Source organism: Salvia splendens, chromosome 7, assembly GCF_004379255.2.
Source record: "Salvia splendens isolate huo1 chromosome 7, SspV2, whole genome shotgun sequence".
Taxonomy (NCBI): Eukaryota; Viridiplantae; Streptophyta; class Magnoliopsida; order Lamiales; family Lamiaceae; genus Salvia; species Salvia splendens.
The window spans coordinates 32634597-32652267 of record NC_056038.1 but is presented as its reverse complement, the minus strand read 5'-3'; the positions used below and the strand labels follow the sequence as shown (position 1 = coordinate 32652267).

The 17671-nt window shown below is 36.0% G+C and overlaps 1 protein-coding gene, 1 long non-coding RNA gene and 1 other non-coding gene across 3 annotated transcripts; 1 reads left to right on the top strand and 2 right to left on the bottom strand.

Moving 5' to 3' along the window:
- Window positions 1–759: 759 nt before the first annotated feature.
- TRNAE-CUC lies at window positions 760–832 on the bottom strand. Its single transcript has one exon. It is a non-coding gene; the product is annotated as a tRNA-Glu (tRNA).
- A 1806-nt stretch (window positions 833–2638) lies between these two features.
- Window positions 2639–13477, top strand: LOC121740782. The gene is made up of 3 exons (XR_006037669.1): window positions 2639–2908; window positions 3681–3780; window positions 13345–13477. It is a non-coding gene; the product is annotated as an uncharacterized LOC121740782 (long non-coding RNA).
- Window positions 5469–14160, bottom strand: LOC121740763 (GDSL esterase/lipase At5g45960-like). Its single transcript, XM_042133383.1, has 5 exons — window positions 13845–14160; window positions 13438–13568; window positions 13118–13354; window positions 5922–6186; window positions 5469–5838 (listed from the first exon to the last, which is right to left on the bottom strand). The coding sequence occupies exons 1-5, from the start codon at window positions 14125–14127 to the stop codon at window positions 5645–5647; spliced, it is 1110 nt and encodes a 369-aa protein (XP_041989317.1). The 5' UTR covers window positions 14128–14160; the 3' UTR covers window positions 5469–5644.
- Window positions 14161–17671: the final 3511 nt, after the last annotated feature.

Genomic DNA, 17671 nt, shown 5'->3' with positions numbered 1-17671 from the left:
GTTTAAATATTTTAAATACTTCAGAAAACAAAGCTCGCAAATCTAACACTGTTTCAATCTAAAAATCACTCAATGTTTCAATTATTTTACTTTATTCAAAATTAATTCAATTAAATTAGATTTATCAGTATATTAAATTATAAAAAAATAAAATCGAATTATAATCCGGTTCCAGGTTAGGAACCGGTCGGATTTAAAAAATTAGAACCGGTATCGGAACCGATTTTTCCTGTTCCGGTTCCTCAATTAACCGACCGGTTCCGGTTAACCGAGAACCGGAGTACCGTTTAAGCACCCCTATTCTTCTACATACATAGGTTACACTAGAGAAACAAAAAGACATCATATGAAAGACAAATGGGGTTTTTTTTTGGCATCTTTACCATTTTCATGAAAGATCATGATTTAAAAAAAAAATTAAACTATGTTTACAATTTACAAATGATTCTAAACTTGGACCCCTACTGCTTTGTTTCACGCTGAGATTTGGACTATATATTTTTTTACAGATATTTCAGTTAATTACTTAATTCAAAATTAAATAATTAATGCTGGTGCTGTGCAAAACACAAACATGTAAAGTTAATCATAACTGAACCTTTACCCATGAATATTCTAATTTTTGCTAAAAGAATAAAACCAATAAATAACATACTCCAATGTAGTATAAAATTCCAGTGTTATCCTATTCTATTATATACTTTCAGCTTATTCAGAATCAAATACTCCTATAAAACAAAAATAAAATAAAAAACAAAGTTCCGTTGCCGGGACTTGAACCCGGGTCTCTTGGGTGAGAGCCGAGTATCCTGACCAACTAGACTACAACGGAATCCTAATTAACATTTTACCGTAAATATTTAGTATTATATAATTTGATTCAATGTTAATGAATTCTAAGATACTAGTACTCCCTTTGTTCCATAATAATGGAGGCGTTTCTTTTCGGCTCGGGGATTAAGAAAAATTATGTTTGGTGAGTTATGTAAAGTGAGAGTAAAGTGGAAAATGAAGAAGGTAGAGAGATGAAGAGAGAATAAAGTAAGAGAGAGTAAAGTAGATGTGGAAAAAATGTGTTGACTTTTACTAAAAATGGAAATGACTCTATTACTATGGAACGTGCCAAAATGACAAAATAACTCTATTACTATGGAACGAACGGAGGGAGCATATTCCATCCTTAAGCACTGTAGCATATTCCATCCTATACTTGTAGTAGTAATTTCATTTAGTGGATGTGAGCATATTCCATCCTTAAGCACTGTAGCATATTCCATCCTATACTTGTAGTAATTTCATTTAGTGGATGTGAGCATATTCCACCCTATACTTTCAGGAAAATAGGCTTCTGTCTATTTTTTTCCCTTTCTATTTCTTATAAATAGATGAAAAAAAGAGGTTGGTTTTTTAGTGCCTTTGCATTTTTTGCTATATAGAGTTTAAACTATTTTGGAATGTAAAAAAGCACAATTGGATTACGTTTTAATATGGAAGTTATTAATAATCTATCAAGTTAATTGCCTCTAATTTTAACTTGGCAGTTTGTTAATATAGTATGTTCATAGATTTAATGGCTGATAAAGACCATAACTAACATCCAATGAAATTGAAGAATGGTTATGGCCAAACGGGAAGAAATTTGATTAACAATTTAAATTTTATTGTTGACAGAAATTAATGATGGTTATGGCCATAACGGCAGAAATTCGATTAACAAAATTTTATTTAAATTGAGTGATTATATTGTTATTACATCCCATCATATCTAAATTTTATTGTTGAGAGAAATTAATTATCTTCACCCTATCATGTTTAAGTTTAATTTTAGTCATAACTATTTTGCTGTGCATCGCACATATATCGCATCTGTAGCGCACGAAGAAATAATCTAATTCTCTATAAAATAAAAATTAAATTTTCTTTAGATTAACATGTATATCTATCTTTGTATTGCTAAAATTACGATATTGCTAAAATTACGATATTGCTAAAATTTAATTTAATTCAGTCAAGCAGCCACTCACTAGGACAACCACTCTATCCTTATAAGAATCTTGTGTATCATTGATGCTTTTCGTAGTTGTCACAGTGGTTATAAGGCCATCATAATGTTGCTTTTCATAGTTGTCATACTACTCTTGTAATGCCCCAAAACCCACCTTAGAGGGAAAAGTGAATTTCCGGTGCTGTAAATCGTCGAAATTAGGGTTTTCGGCGAATAATTCGAAATAAATAACAAAATAAATTCTGATAATTCGATAAATCATGGAATACTAAAATACATGTCTTAAATAAGTGAAATACATGTCTTAAATAAGTGTTAGAAAAGATATGTGAGCAAAGAATTGAGTTTTAATGAATTTTAGTACGTTTTTTAGAAAAGTAGCCGATTAGAGTTTTTCGGCGAATTTGCTGAGAAATATTAGGAATTTCCATTGGAAAATAATTTATATGGAATCTAGAGATCAAAAGAAGTATAATATAAGTAATATTGTGCAAGAAATTAAAATTTAATCGATGTTCGTATAGAGAATTCGATAGAAGGGCATTTCGGTCTTTTTACATTAATTAAATCAATTCTTTCTCTTTATTTGGAAAGTGCCGATTTTTACTCATCAACTAGGAATGAAATGGCTGCAAATTTTATTTTAAATATTAGAGAGAAGTCTAGAGACAAGGCTTTACAAGTAGTTTAACTAAATGTTGCCAAATGTCTCCATTTTTAGCCATGGAAAAATACTAATGTTGGGAGACTAAAAACATGAGATATCATCTTTCTTCCTCATTCTTCTTCTCTACAAAAAAATCGGCAGCCACCTCTCTCAAATCACCATGGCTATTTCCTCTCACATTTTCTTAAGTTTATCGGCGAATCGAACATGTAATCGCGTAAACGTTAAGAAATCAAGTAAGGTCTTTCTTCCTATACTATTTTTATAGCATGAAATTCAATATATATATTAAGGTTGGAAATCTGAAAATTTCGAGCTCCATAGGTGTTGGTGCATAAATGGTTTTATGTTCGATTAATTGTCGAATACATAGCGTATAGACGTCGTATGCCACGTTTTGATGGATAATTTCAAAGTTAAATTGCCATGGTATGAACTTGATGTTGAGATTGAAAATACACCTTAGGGTTTGTGGTTTTAGTAGTTAGATGCTCAAGTTAGATGAAATTATGATCAAACATGAATTGAAATAGAATTGGATCATCAAGGTTTAATCCCCTGTTTTTCAGTGACATGCTCCGAATTGTTTGGCATGAGTAGAATAGTGGAAACTTTGGTTTAACAATTTCTATAATAACTATGATGAGTCTAGAGGATCCCTGATTTTTATGGAGAATTTAGGAGTTCTTTTACTATGTGTATAAATTGTTATAACAATACAGCTACGAACTGTCAAAATTCTGGTACTTTGTCATATATTGGTATGTGTTATCCGAAATATTCAGGGTATTTAAGGTCGATGAAAACTTGATTGCATAATTTCTAAATTAACTATAAGGTGTTTTATGATGAATCAGTCCAATGCAGTTGTTATATTAGAAAGTTAAAGAATAAGAAGATATTAAGTTAATATAGCAAATTAATTTATTTAGATGATTTAATGATGAAAACATGATCATGGGTAAATATGAGTTATTGATTGCAATGCTATTTATATTATGCATAAAGGCGAAGGAGCCTATAGCGTGTTTTGAACACAAAAGGAATGGACCTAGAAGATAGCGAAGGGTAGGAAGGTGAAATAGGCTTATATTCATAAGCTTGTGAGGTAGCGTATCCTCTCTATGGTTTTTGATTCCTTTGGCTGAGATGATGTGTGCTATAATGTGATTATATGTGAGATGTTAATTAAATAATGTGCTTAAATATTTTTATGGTTTAATATGTGGATTATTATGATACTAATTCATTTTGATATGAATGATCTGCGGAAAAAATGGTACGAATATGAATAAAAGACATTGGATATGATATGCAATGAAATGTAATAAATTATGAAGATCTGAATATTGTGATATATGTCTGAATAGATTATGAAAAGATATCTGAATGTATATGAAAAAGAAGTTATCTGATAAGTAGAGCCTGAATAAAATGAACAAGAGAATATTATATAAAGGTTATAAAAGCATATACTAAAAGTTTAGAATGTCTGTGAATTCGATAAGAACGATTATCTGAAGTGATTTTTGGAAATGGAATAAATGTGAGAGAAAAGAGATTTGAAATAAGAATATGAAATAAAACGTCCCGTTTGCTTGGTCATACGTGTTGGGTACAATTGGTATGCCATAGGACAGCAGCGCTGCATTATATGTGATCACTCGTCTTCTGGATAACCGAAGCGAGGATCGTCTGTTATCTGATGGGCCCCTATCTGATCTGCCTGATCTGCACCCTCATGGGTGGTCTGATTATCTGTCTGCACCCTAATGGGTGGTCTGAATTATCTGTCTACACCCTCATGGGTGGTCTGATTATCTGATATGCACCCTATGGGTGGTCTGTGCGGAGTCCTCTCGAGGACAAAATCCGTGTCTACATCTGATTCTGTTTCTGATCTGGTCCGTGTACCCTACCTGAAACCAAGCAGATATAGGGGTTATATGATAAGATAATATAAAATAATATCTGATGACTTCTGAATAAGAATATGTAATTTGTTACGTATAAAATAATATCTGATGACTGGTGAATAAAGTTCTGTTATATGTGATAATATAATAAGATAAGATGAAATAATATCTGATGACTTCTGAATAAAGAATCTGTAATATGTGATCTGTGATAAGATGTCAACTTGGTTTAGTAGTCGTGGCATGTTGTGTAATAGTTTAATCTTTAATCTTCCGTTTGATAAATGTTAAGTTTTTAATTGTGCTTTTAAGCTAAAAAGAAAAAAGGAAAATTTCAGCACGGGTTTTCGATACTGAAACGTGACATCACTTATTCGGTGGGTTTACCTACCGGTTAAGGGGTGTTACAACTCTTAACACCATACTCAAGTACACTTTTATCTAATCAAAGACTGGGATTCAACACAATTTCGTTTTAACCATAACTATTTTTGTGAATTGCAAATATATCACACGAAGACAAAAAATCTGCTTCTCAACAAAAAATAAATAAAAATTCATATTTAATTTGGAATAATCCTTTTATATATAATGGCACTAATTCATCATTTTGAATCAGTTTTATCATTGCCCACCACATTTTAATTAATCAATCAATTAATTCGTCTATATATCAGATGTTAATTAGTTAGTAATTAATTAATCATCAATGTTTCTCTCTCCACCAACCTATGTTCCTTCTTTCTTCTCTCACAATGAAGTGAGCAAAATGAGTAGAACAGAACACACCCAAACCCAGCTCTCACTCTGAAATCTGAATCGATGCCATTTGCCGTCTATTCCCACCGCTGCAAATCCGTCGCGCTTCCCTCAGCCCATGCAGACAATGGTTGTAGACTAGAGCAGAGGAGTATGAGTGAGAAACGAGATGGAGACAAAGCTTGACTTTACGTGAATTAGATAACTACTATTCCTCACATGAGATAGCATTCAATGAGAATCTTTACACACACAAAATAAATATGAATATGTAAAGTTGAAACAAAATAAAAATAGCTAAATGTGCATGAATCGATCGACAAGCGGACGAAGGCCCAGAAAAACAGAATAGTAGGCGGCTTGAGTTGGGTGAACGGAGTCCCAGAAGAGATACTTTGCATCGTCCAAACAAATTGGAGATAACGGATTACATAACACCGAAAGTTCTATTATTCCGCTCCCGCAGCAACCCCGGTTCACATTCTCAAAACCTGTCATTTTTCAAATTCATTATCTTGGAAAATTGATCACACCACTAATAATTCTTATTAGGTACGTAGATATATATAGTTACCGAATTGTTTGGGATTTCTGACCATGCGATCTATGGGATTAAATATATCGAGATAAACGATAGTGGCGGAGGGAGTCTGCTTTTGCAGAGCCGCCAATTTGCTTTGGAGTAGAGTGTTATAACGGCGGGCGACGGCGGAGAGGCGCTGGATGCAGCCGCGCTGAGTAAGAGCGTTGTCTGAAAAAAGAGTGATGACAGCTGGCACGCACCCTATTGGTGGCAATCCCACAAATGCAATCTTCCTTGCCCCCAGCTCTAATAGCCCCTGCATCCACCAAATTATTATTACTACTACCATTTAATTCAATCAATTTTAATTTTTGTTGCTCAATAATCGTAGCATAATATTACGTCAATAACATTAATATTTTAAGAGCATCTCCAATGCACGGATGTCCCACTCGGACATTCACTAGGACTTCCCAAAAACACCTTCTGCCACGTCACTAGGACTTCCCATCCTACTGACACGTCACTAGGACTTCTCATCCCACTGACACGTCACTAGGACTTCCCCTGCACAATCAGCCCTTCTCATCGCCCTTCCCACTAGGACTTCCCGCAATAAAAAAAAATCACAAATTCACAAATAAAGCAATTTACGTTTACGGAAATAAAATTTCAACGAGCCGTATATATAGAGTTTTTTTATAAAAAAAATTATAACTCGGACGTCCGACCCACGACACAATGGCGGACGTCCACCCGCCCGTCGCGCGGATATCAGAGGACATCCGACGTCCATACGGGACGTTCGTATCCGACTGTATGTGTTACAATGGCGGACGTCCCGGTCGCCCGTCACGGAAGTCCGACCGAACGTCCGCCATTGGAGATGCTTACTTTATTATAAGGAGAGTAATTATCTATTCCATCATTAATTGTTCTCACATCATAAGGAGTATGTTTCTAGCACTTCATATTGCATATATTATTATTATTATTATTATTATTATTATTATTATTATTATTATTATTATTATTATTATTATTATTTTTAAATACTAGTCTTGGATTATTAATTATTCTCTCCGTCTCACTCTAGATGGATTATTTCTAAATACTATGCTATAACTTAAAATGTTTAAGAATATATAGTCGCCCGCCCTATTGATTTAAGAAAGACAACTCGTATTGAGAAAAAAATCCTTGTTCATAACTGTTAAGTTTGATTTTCGATTGAGTGTGTGTGCGAATGCGTGTTTTGATTTAGAGATTGTATGGAGAATCTTGAGAGAGGATTATCATTGAAATCAGATGAAGATTACACAATGAGCTAACAACTGTTACAACAGCTCTAACTAACTATTTAACCTCTAAGTTTCTAACGGTCGAAAAGCTAATCGAACGGGTGAGATTTAAAGTTGAGTGAGGCGCGCGATCCAACGGTAGCTGAAGAGTTTCAGCTCCTTGACGTTTCCCGAACTTAAAACCTTTCTTCATAGCAGCGATTCATCAATCTATCTTACAAACTCCACCTTGATGATTCGCCTACTAGCTCCACCTTCATTAAATCTTCCTGAGATTTATCAAGTCCATGCACAACTCCAACTTCAACTTTGGCATTGGTTTTGTCAGCATATCAGCTGGATTGTCAGCTGTGTGGACCTTGAACACTCTGATTTCACCATCCTCTATCTTCTCCCGGATGAAGTGCAAGCGCACATCTATGTGCTTACTTCTCTCATGATATACTTGGTGCTTGGCTAAACTCAAAGCACTATTGTTGTCACAACCTATGCTTAGTGATTCTTGCTCCACACCAAAATCTTTCAGCATACCCTTCAGCCATGAACTCTCCTTCACAGCAGATGTCAATGCCATGAACTCAGCCTCAGTTGTGGATAAAGCAACCACAGATTGCAAGCTGCTCTTCCAGCTGATAACTGATCCATATAATGTGAATAGATACCCTGATTGAGATCTTCTCGTATCTAGATTTCCAGCAAAGTCTGAATCACTCCATCCTATCAGAGCATCTCCCACACATTCACTCCCACCATCAAACATGATTCCACACTCAGTAGCTCCCCTCAGATACCTCATCAGCCATTTCAATGCTGACCAATGCTCTCTGCCATAGTTTGTCATGTACCTACTGGTTACTGATATGGCTTGTGCAATGTCGGGCCTTGTGCAAATCATAGCATACATTATGCTTCCAATAATGTTAGCATAAGGTATATTCTGCATTTCCCTCATCTCAGCTTCAGTTCTTGGCTGTTGGCTTGCTATCAGCTTGTAATGTTGAGCCATAGGCACTGCCACTTTCTTTGTTTCTTCCATCTTGAACCTTCTCAACAGCCTAGAGACATATTCAGATTGGGTAAGATAGATTTGCTTCTTTTCCCTGCTCCTGATTATGGCCATGCCCAGAATTCTTCTGGCGGGCCCTAGGTCTTTCATCTCAAATGCATTACTGAGATCATGCTTCACCTTCTGTACTTCATTCATATCAGCTCCGGCTAGCAACATATCATCTACATACAAGAGTAGATAAGCCACAGCAGCTCCATCTACACTCTTAATATAGACACATCCATCATAAGAAGACCTCAGAAAACCAGACTTCACCATGTGCTCATTGAACTTCATATGCCACTGACGGCTGGCTTGCTTCAACCCATAAATGCTCTTCTTTAATAAGCAAACCTTGCTCTCATGTCCAGCCTTCACAAATCCCCTGGGTTGAACCATATAAATAGTCTCTTTGAGCTCACCAAGCAAAAAGGCTGTTTTAACATCTAGTTGTTCTAGCTCCCAATCCTTTCTTGCCACTATAGCCAACAGAATTCTGATTAGAAGTATGTTTGACCACGGGAGAAAACACCTCTTCATAATCAATGCCATATTCTTGTGTGAAACCCCTTGCAACCAATCTAGCTTTGTGTCTGACTTTATCACCATCACCACCTTCTAACTTTCTTTTGAAAATCCATTTACAACTGACTATTCTCCTTCCATTCGGCCTTTCAACCAACACCCATGTACCATTTTTCAGTAATGAGTCAATTTCATCAATCATTGTCTGCTTCCATTTATCAGAATCTGTTGCACTAACAGCTTCCTCATATGTATTTGGCTCAGAATATTCAACCTCTTCTGCAGCCATCAGACAAAAGTACAGGTATTCTGCATCTGAATACCTTGTTGAGGGCTTCACAACTCTTCTTACTCTATCTCGAGTCAGTTTCCAGTCAGCCTTATCATCAGTGTTGGATTGTGGAGGTGGATCTGGTACATTGCTCTCACCAGTTTCAGCAGCATTTCCACCCATATTCTCTTCCCCATGCTCCACCTCAAACTCAGTAAGTGTAGGAGCAACTATCCTCTCTGCATTATCAGAAGTAGTAGCATCTGACCTTTTCTTAAAAGGCAAATCATTTCCCCAGAAAGCAACATCCCTGCTGATTATTATTCTTCCTTTTCCAGGCTCAACACACCAGAGCCTATAGCCTTTTACACCGGGTTGATACCCCAACATGATACATTTAACCACCCTTGCTTCAAGTTTTCCCTGCTTGATGTGTGCAAAAGCTTTACAACCAAAGGTCCTCAAATTCTCATAAGTGCACTGCCTCCCAAACCATCTATTGTCTGGTATGTCTCCATTTATAGAAGATGAAGGGCATTTGTTCATCAAGATCACAGCCGTGGCAGCAGCCTCTGCCCAGAACCTCTTTTCAAGACCAGCAGCAATCAGTAAACATCTAGTTCTCTCAAGAATTGTGCGGTTTGCCCTCTCTGCCACTCCATTTTGCTGTGGATTGAGGGGAACCGTTCTATGCCTCCTGATGCCTATTTCCTTGCAAAACTCATCAAATTCCCTTGACAAGTACTCCAATCCATTGTCGGTTCTCAGGCAGCCCAGACTTGTATGCTTTTCTGCCTCCATCTCTATGCACCAGTGCCTGAATTTAGAGAATGCTTCTGATTTTTCCTTTAAGATGTAGATCCATACCTTTCTTGTGTAGTCATCTATGATGCTCATGTAGTATCTTCCCCCTCCAATGGAATTCACTTGAGCAGGCCCCCACAAGTCACTATGAGCATAATCAAGTGGCTTTGTGGAGGTGTGATTGGCCTTTGGATTGCTAAGCTTCTTTGCCTTTCCCAGCATACATTCTTCACATTGAAATGTACTATCTTCTTCTGTTTCATCACAATGTAGGAGCCCTCTTTTTACCAGCTCCTTTATAGTGCCTAAGGCTGGATGTCCCAGCCTGCCATGCCAAGTTCTGAGATTTTCAGCAACCAAAGCATATGATTCTTCTGATTCACTCTTCTGTACAGTAGCAGTCATGTAATATAAACTCCCTTTTCTCTCAGCCTTCATCAACAATTTTCCTGACTTGCTTATGGTCATGACACCAGCCTCAGAGACAAATTTATATCCCTTCTTCTCAAGGGTGCCTAATGATATCAGGTTTCTCTTTATATCTGGTATATACCTGACTTTACTCAACAAAATGTTGCTACCATGTTCAACCCGAAGTCTGATCACCCCAATCCCCTTGATGGAACAAGTCTGATTATTCCCCAGAATTACAGACCCTGATGTTTCTTTTATGCTCTCAAACCAAGAAAGATTGTGGCTCATGTGGAAACTACAACTCGAGTCCATGATCCAGGAACCACAATCCTTTTTGTCTGCTACATTCAAAGCCACTGGAGGCTCATCATCTTCAACCTCCTCAATTGAGTTTACAGCCTTTGTTCCACCACCTTCTTGCTGCTTTCTTTTCCAACCAAAACAGTCTTTCTTGAGGTGACCGGGTTTCTTGCACCAATGACAAGAACGGGTTTCCTTTTGTCCTTCATTCGGCACAAACTTTGGTGTATCAGTCTGCTTCTTGTATGGGTTTTTCCCTTTGAACTTCTTCACGTTCAAGCTTTCAGAGAATGAATTTCCTCCTTTCATCTCAAGATTTTGCAGCTCCTTCGATCTCAAGGCTGTCTGCACCTCGAGGAACGTCACCGTCCTCTCACGCCCATACAAAATAGCATCGCGCAGTTGATCATACTGTGATGGTAACGCATTCAATAGCAGAATTGCCTTATCCTCATCACCTATCGATACATCTATATTCTCCAGATCATCGATAGTTTTATTAAAATCCTCCAACTGCTCCAACACCCCCTTTCCTTCCAAGAATTTATATGAATACAACCGCTGCTTCATAATCAACCTATTCGCTAGCGATTTAGTAAGGCATAAATCCTCAAGTTTAGCCATTATACCTGCTGCCGTCTTCTCTCTCGCGATTTCCCGCAACACCTTATCTCCAAGGCATAGTACAATCGTGTTGTAGGCCTTCGCTTCATTTTCCGCACGTTGTTGAATCACCTTCTCTTCCAGATTTTCAGGCTCCGCCCCCTTCGGTTTCACTTCCAATGCGGATGCAAGGCCTTGCTGTGTAAGCATCGCCCGCATCTTCATCTTCCAAAGAGCAAAATCATTTTTACCTGTGAATTTCTCCGCCTCAAAACGTGCAGCCATTTCGCTTCGTAGATTCGATTCCTTTTCGCAAGATCAACGCAAGAATCTCCTTCCCACCGGATGGCGCCAATTGTTAAGTTTGATCTTCGATTGAGTGTGCGTGCGAATGCGTGTTTTGATTTAGAGATTGTATGGAGAATCTTGAGAGAGGATTATCATTGAAATCGGATGAAGATTACACAATGAGCTAACTACTGTTACAACAGCTCTAACTAACTATTTAACCTCTAAGTTTCTAACGGTCGAAAAGCTAATCGAACGGGTGAGATTTAAAGTTGAGTGAGGCGCGCGATCCAACGGTAGCTGAAGAGTTTCAGCTCCTTGACGTTTCCCGAACTTAAAACCTTTCTTCATAGCAGCGATTCATCAATCTATCTTACAATAACTCGTACACCTCTAAAAATGGGTGAGATAATAGTCAAAGAAAAATGTGTTTCTAGAGCCAATTATAGTTTCTATCTATTTTTTTAGAATTATTTGAAATCTATGGTTCATTGCTAAAATATTAATTTTGTACCTAATCAAAGTTTTGAAACATAATCAAATATTATCGCTAGAATTTTCAGCTAAATATTAATTTTACTAACGTTTTGAATCATAATCACATACTATTGCTAGATTAATTTTCAGCGCCAAACTGTTGACTTGACATATGTATTTTCTATTGCAACAAATTTTATGCTTTGATCATATTTGACACGTTTCGAAAGAAACTTTACACATAAATCTCTCACATGTCAAATCAATAACAAGGCGCCAAATGATTAATCTAGTGATGGATTTTGAATTATTGGATATGATTTTAAACAACACGTATAAAATTGATATTTAAAAAAATTGGAATAAATTTATAAATCTAGTACCACCGAAAATCTGGAAAAAAATGATAACCCTATTTTTTATTTGAGTGGCTATGAACGATCTCTTTCCTTTATCCACAATGTATGGACTGTCGTATATCTCCTAAAGAGTTAATTAAAATGTATGGTGCCGTATGTATAATGCCACATAAATATATTACTCCTATTATATTTAAAACCTCATATGAATTTATGAAGTGGTTGTAACCTCTTATTGAATTTGTTTCTATTTCCACATTCCACATAGTTGGGGAGTATTTCTTTTCTGTTCATTCTTTAATTTTCCTTATATCTGATTTAGAACATACCATCATTATGGTCTTTAAATTTAGTACTACTCCCTACTTTATAGTTTTTCATAACTAACAATTCCCTTAAAAAAAACCAACTAATTTAAGTTCTACCAGACTCTACTTAATGTGGCCCACCTCATAAATATGAATATTATTACTACTGATGGTTGAACAGTCCAACAGATAGTACACACTCTTTACTCGAGTAAGGCTGTCGGCAGCACTTAGAATAATATACTACCTCCGTCCCTCAAGTATTGTCCCACTTTGACACAACAAGGATTTTAAAAAATGTAATGGAAAGCGAGTTGAAAAAGTTAGTGGATTGTGGGTCCTACTTTTACATATTAGTTTTATAATAAAATATGAGTTCGAATGAGTTAGTGGAATATGAGATCCACTACCAAAAATGGTAAAAAGTGAAATGAGACAAACATTTATGGAGGTAGTAACTAACTCACGTAGAATAATATAGTTGTATAAGAAATTGGAATGAATCAGTAATATGTTTATGCAATAGTGAAGGAGAGATTATAGTAGTACCTGAATGAGTTGCTGGCCTTGCTGCAGTATGAAATCTTGATATGCAGAAATATTGTAGGTTTTGCTTCGAATTTTGGTGGGCCCATAATAATTAACCATAAAATCGTTAGTCCCCGCGCTTATTAGAAAAAAAGCACTACTTATCAGCCTTCTCGTGTTCTTCTTTCCAATCTCCACTTCCATTCTTGATTTGTACTCTTTGAAATATTTCAGTTGCTTTTGTATAGGAATCACCCCCTGCATTTCCACAAATCCACCATAGTCAAAATACGTGTCACATTTGTGTTGTGTGTGAGAGAGATAGAGGGTGAAAGAGAGACATTGATTTGGGCGGTAAGGGGGTCGAAGCCAGTGCCGGCAGAAGCAAAACAAACTCCGGTCTTGAGGTCATCAACGGTGAGCGTGGGGTCTAAGTATGGCGGTATCATGTCTTTGATCCCGGCATAAGAAGCTGCACTTTCACAAATATAACATTAAAGGGACTTCTTCATGTACTTTACAAACTAGTTGATGGATAACTCAAGACTTTCTTGATTTAGTATACTTTTTTGTTATCCATATACAAATTAAGTAATCTTGTTAGAATGTTTTACATCACAAGATACAGACAGTACATCTCAATTCTGGACATACTGGTCGCAGAATCTTACCAACTAAGTTGAACTTTGTTGTCATGTAAGTTATATTTGCTTGCAAAATTATGAATGAAAAATAGGAAAACACTTACACAAATAGTCAGGGACGAGCTTGCCGTTAGTAAACCTTCCGGTGGAGATGTGGTCAGGAAGATCCTTGCCATAGGGCGGGAAGTTGCTCCGACTAATAGTGGGAATATAGTTGTTGTTGCCAGAATCAGCTGTAGAGTCACCGAACACAAAAAATGCAGAGATTGAAGAGTTAATTGCAGCCAACCTCCGCGTCTCTGCAGTTTGCAGTGTGAAAACGAGTAGGACCACAAAATGAGCAAGGAACAGCATGGAAACTGTTTGGAACAAACCGGAGGGAGACATGCTTGGAAAAGGAAACTGAACTGCTTTTACCGAATTCAGGAAATGCATATTATATATATATATATAGGGTTGTGATCAATTGAGATTTTTTAGCCTAATTGAGAATTGAGATGCATTATTAGCCACTCATTTTTATTAAATGAGTGGTCCAGAATTTACCACATGAAAAATATTTTTACATTAATTAATTGTGAAAGGGCAGAATGGTAATTTCATCATACATTTTATTTAATAAATATTTTTTTATTTTTTTAAAAAAATTAAATTTTTTTTTCGATTTTTTATTTTTTTTATTATTTTTATTTTTTTGTCAACTACATATACAATTCATGTCAACTACACACATATAATGTCAACTACATATACAATTCATGTCAACTGCACATATATAATGTCAACTACATATACGATTCATATCACCTATACACATATAATGTCAACTATAACCTGTTGACATTTGATGTGCAGGCTACACATCGTAGTTGACATCGCGTGAAAATTAAAAAAATTAAAAAAAATTTTAAAAAATTTTAAAAAATTTTAAAAAATAAATAAAAATTTAAAAAAATAAAAAAATAATTTTTTTTTTAGTTGTTGACATTTTAATACGAGTTGTTGACATTTGATATTCTGGCTATTGAAATGAAATGACGATAATACCCTTAGTTGATATAATCTACTTGTAGTTGACATTTCAAAATGAGTGGCTGAAAATCCATCTCAATTCTCAATTAAGCTAAAAAATCTCAACCTAACAAGACCCTATATGTGGTCCTGTTAGATTGAGATTTTTTGGCTTAATTGAGAATTGAGATGCAATCTCAGCCACTCATTAACAATTTTCATGCGATGTCAACGGCGTTTAGTTTATGTCAACAAGGGGGTATTTTTGTCATTTCAGTTCTAAACTCTTTGAATTATGGTCAAAACCCTCTCGAACATTTACATTCATTTCTCTCCCAATTACTCTTATACAATTCTGCAAATCTTCAATTACTTATACAATTCAAATCTTCAAAAATCAATCAAACATTGTTATTCATCTCCTAACCCGCAATAGCCGTTTCTTCAGCGATCTGCTCTTCGATTTCGAGCAATCCCCATCGTCGGAATCCTCCCCTTCAGCAGCCGCCGAAATCCAGCGGCTCACCACGTAGTACAGCAGCACCACCGCCCCCACCACCGTTGCCATTGTCGTGGCTGCCATCGAAGCTCCGGTCTGACCAAATCAACAACCAAATAATTGTTCACCCTTTAATCACTACGCGTTTTATGCAAAACATGCAAAACACATAGATTCGGAGAGTATGCTATAATTCGTCGCATAATCTGTTGATCGATTAATTGAATTTTGCAAGTGTGAGTAGAATTGGGGAAAAGGGGTTCAACAATCTACAGTCGATCACTGAAGCTTTAACGCAACTGCATAATGACGTAATTAGCCTTCCATTAAACAACAATTATTTTTCGGTGTTGCTTTATGATTTCATCCACGTAACTAAGCCTAATAATCTACTAGTTGCATTCAATTGCAGGGTTGAATGAATATCAAATAATATATTATTCATTTCTTTCACTATGTGAATAATAAAACATGGAATAATTTTGATGGATGTGATAATTTATTAGGATTAGTATTGTCATTTGAGGTTAAGTGTGATTTGCGTTGGATATAGAAAGCAAACATGGACAAAATAAGAAGTGAATAAAAAGTGGTTTTAATGTTTGATGTTAACTTATTTTTTGGATGGGTTTTAAAGTAACTATTGTGGTTTCTGACTTTTGAACTTAGCAACGTGTAATATATATCAAATGTCAATCAGTTCAACAACTTCTAATGAATGTCAACAACTCGTATTCAAATGTCAACAACGCAAAAACAATTTTTATAATTAAAAAACAACTCTTTTTTCTTATTTTCTTTATTTGACACAAGTTCTGAAATCATGATTATACAATATATGTCAATAGAATACACATCAATTGTCAACAACTTATAGAAAAATGTCAACATCTTGTATATCAAATGTCAACGGCTTGTCAACAACTTGTATATAATGTCAACAACTCAAAAACAATTCTTGTAATTAAAAAATACTAACAACTATTTTATTTAATTTTTTTATTTGAACAAGTTCTGGCATCATGATCATACAATACATGTCAATAGCCTGCATATCAAATGTCAACAACTTATAGTAAAAAATGTCAACAGCTAGTCAACAACAAATCTATAACTTTCCAACAATCCCACATTTCCGAATCAAAAGCAAAATCGGTCAATTTCACAGCCATGAAGCTTGAATCAGAGAGATATGAAGCAACAACTACTCTTGGCGCTCAAATTCGTCACTCTAAGCAGCGCGTACATGTTCACGCGCTCCCGAACTCCGGCGCACAAGCTCCCTCCTCTTAAGTGAAATTTTTTTTTGACCTTTCAAAATTTAAGCACTCGGTTCCATATACAATGTACTCTGAGGCCTTAATATGATATCCTTCTCAATGAGCTTTTCAAGCAACTTCACACCTCTATCATATTGACCAGCCTTGCATCAGTTTTCAATCAGAACACCGTAATGCCCTGCTTCCGTTATACTCAGCTTAATCATCAACTGTAACACATCAACTGCAGCATCAAAATCACCCACCTTGCATTAGCCAAACATCAATTTCATGAAAATCGAGTTATCCTTAGGTGGAATGTGCTACTCCACCATATCCCTCAACAAAGCCCGAGCCTCAGACATCTTCTCTGCATCACACAGGCCCGACAACAAGGTTGAATAGGTTACAACATTCAGCTTAATCATATATCCTCTCATCTCCTCCACCAACCTTTATGCATCATCCACCCTCTCCACTGCAACACACCCTTCGATCAAAGTCGTATACGTAATCACAGTAGGCCCAATGTTCCTACCTTTCATCTCCACAAACGTCGGCCGCCGCCGCCTACGAGATGCCCGTGCTCCCCGACGACTCCGAGACAATCCATAAATTCTTCAAAGCCAATTTCTGTGAGATTTTATTAGATGCTACTAATTCAAAGCCATGAGAGACTTAATTAATGTAGCATTCAAGCATCAAACATCAAGTAAAATTTCATTTTTCATTTATTTAAGGGAGGAAATTTGGAATTAATACCTGCCACAATAATCTACAAATTCAGACAGAAAAGCTATTTGCTAGAAGAAGCTACAAAGCATCAGCTTCTTTACCCCTAAACCTGTCCAAGCAAAACAATTTCAATTCAATCCATAGTAAAACATCAGTTCTTGGACACACACACACACACACACAATCACACTAAAATGTTAACAACTCTATTAAAATGTCAACAACTAAAAAATAACACTTATAATTCACATATCAATAGCCAGAATATCAAATGTCAACAACTCTATTAAAATGTCAACAACTAAAAAACAACACTTATAATCACATATCAATAGCCAGAATATCAAATGTCAACAGCTCTATTAAAATGTCAACAACTAAAAAATAACACTTATAATTCACATATCAATAGCCATAATATCAAATG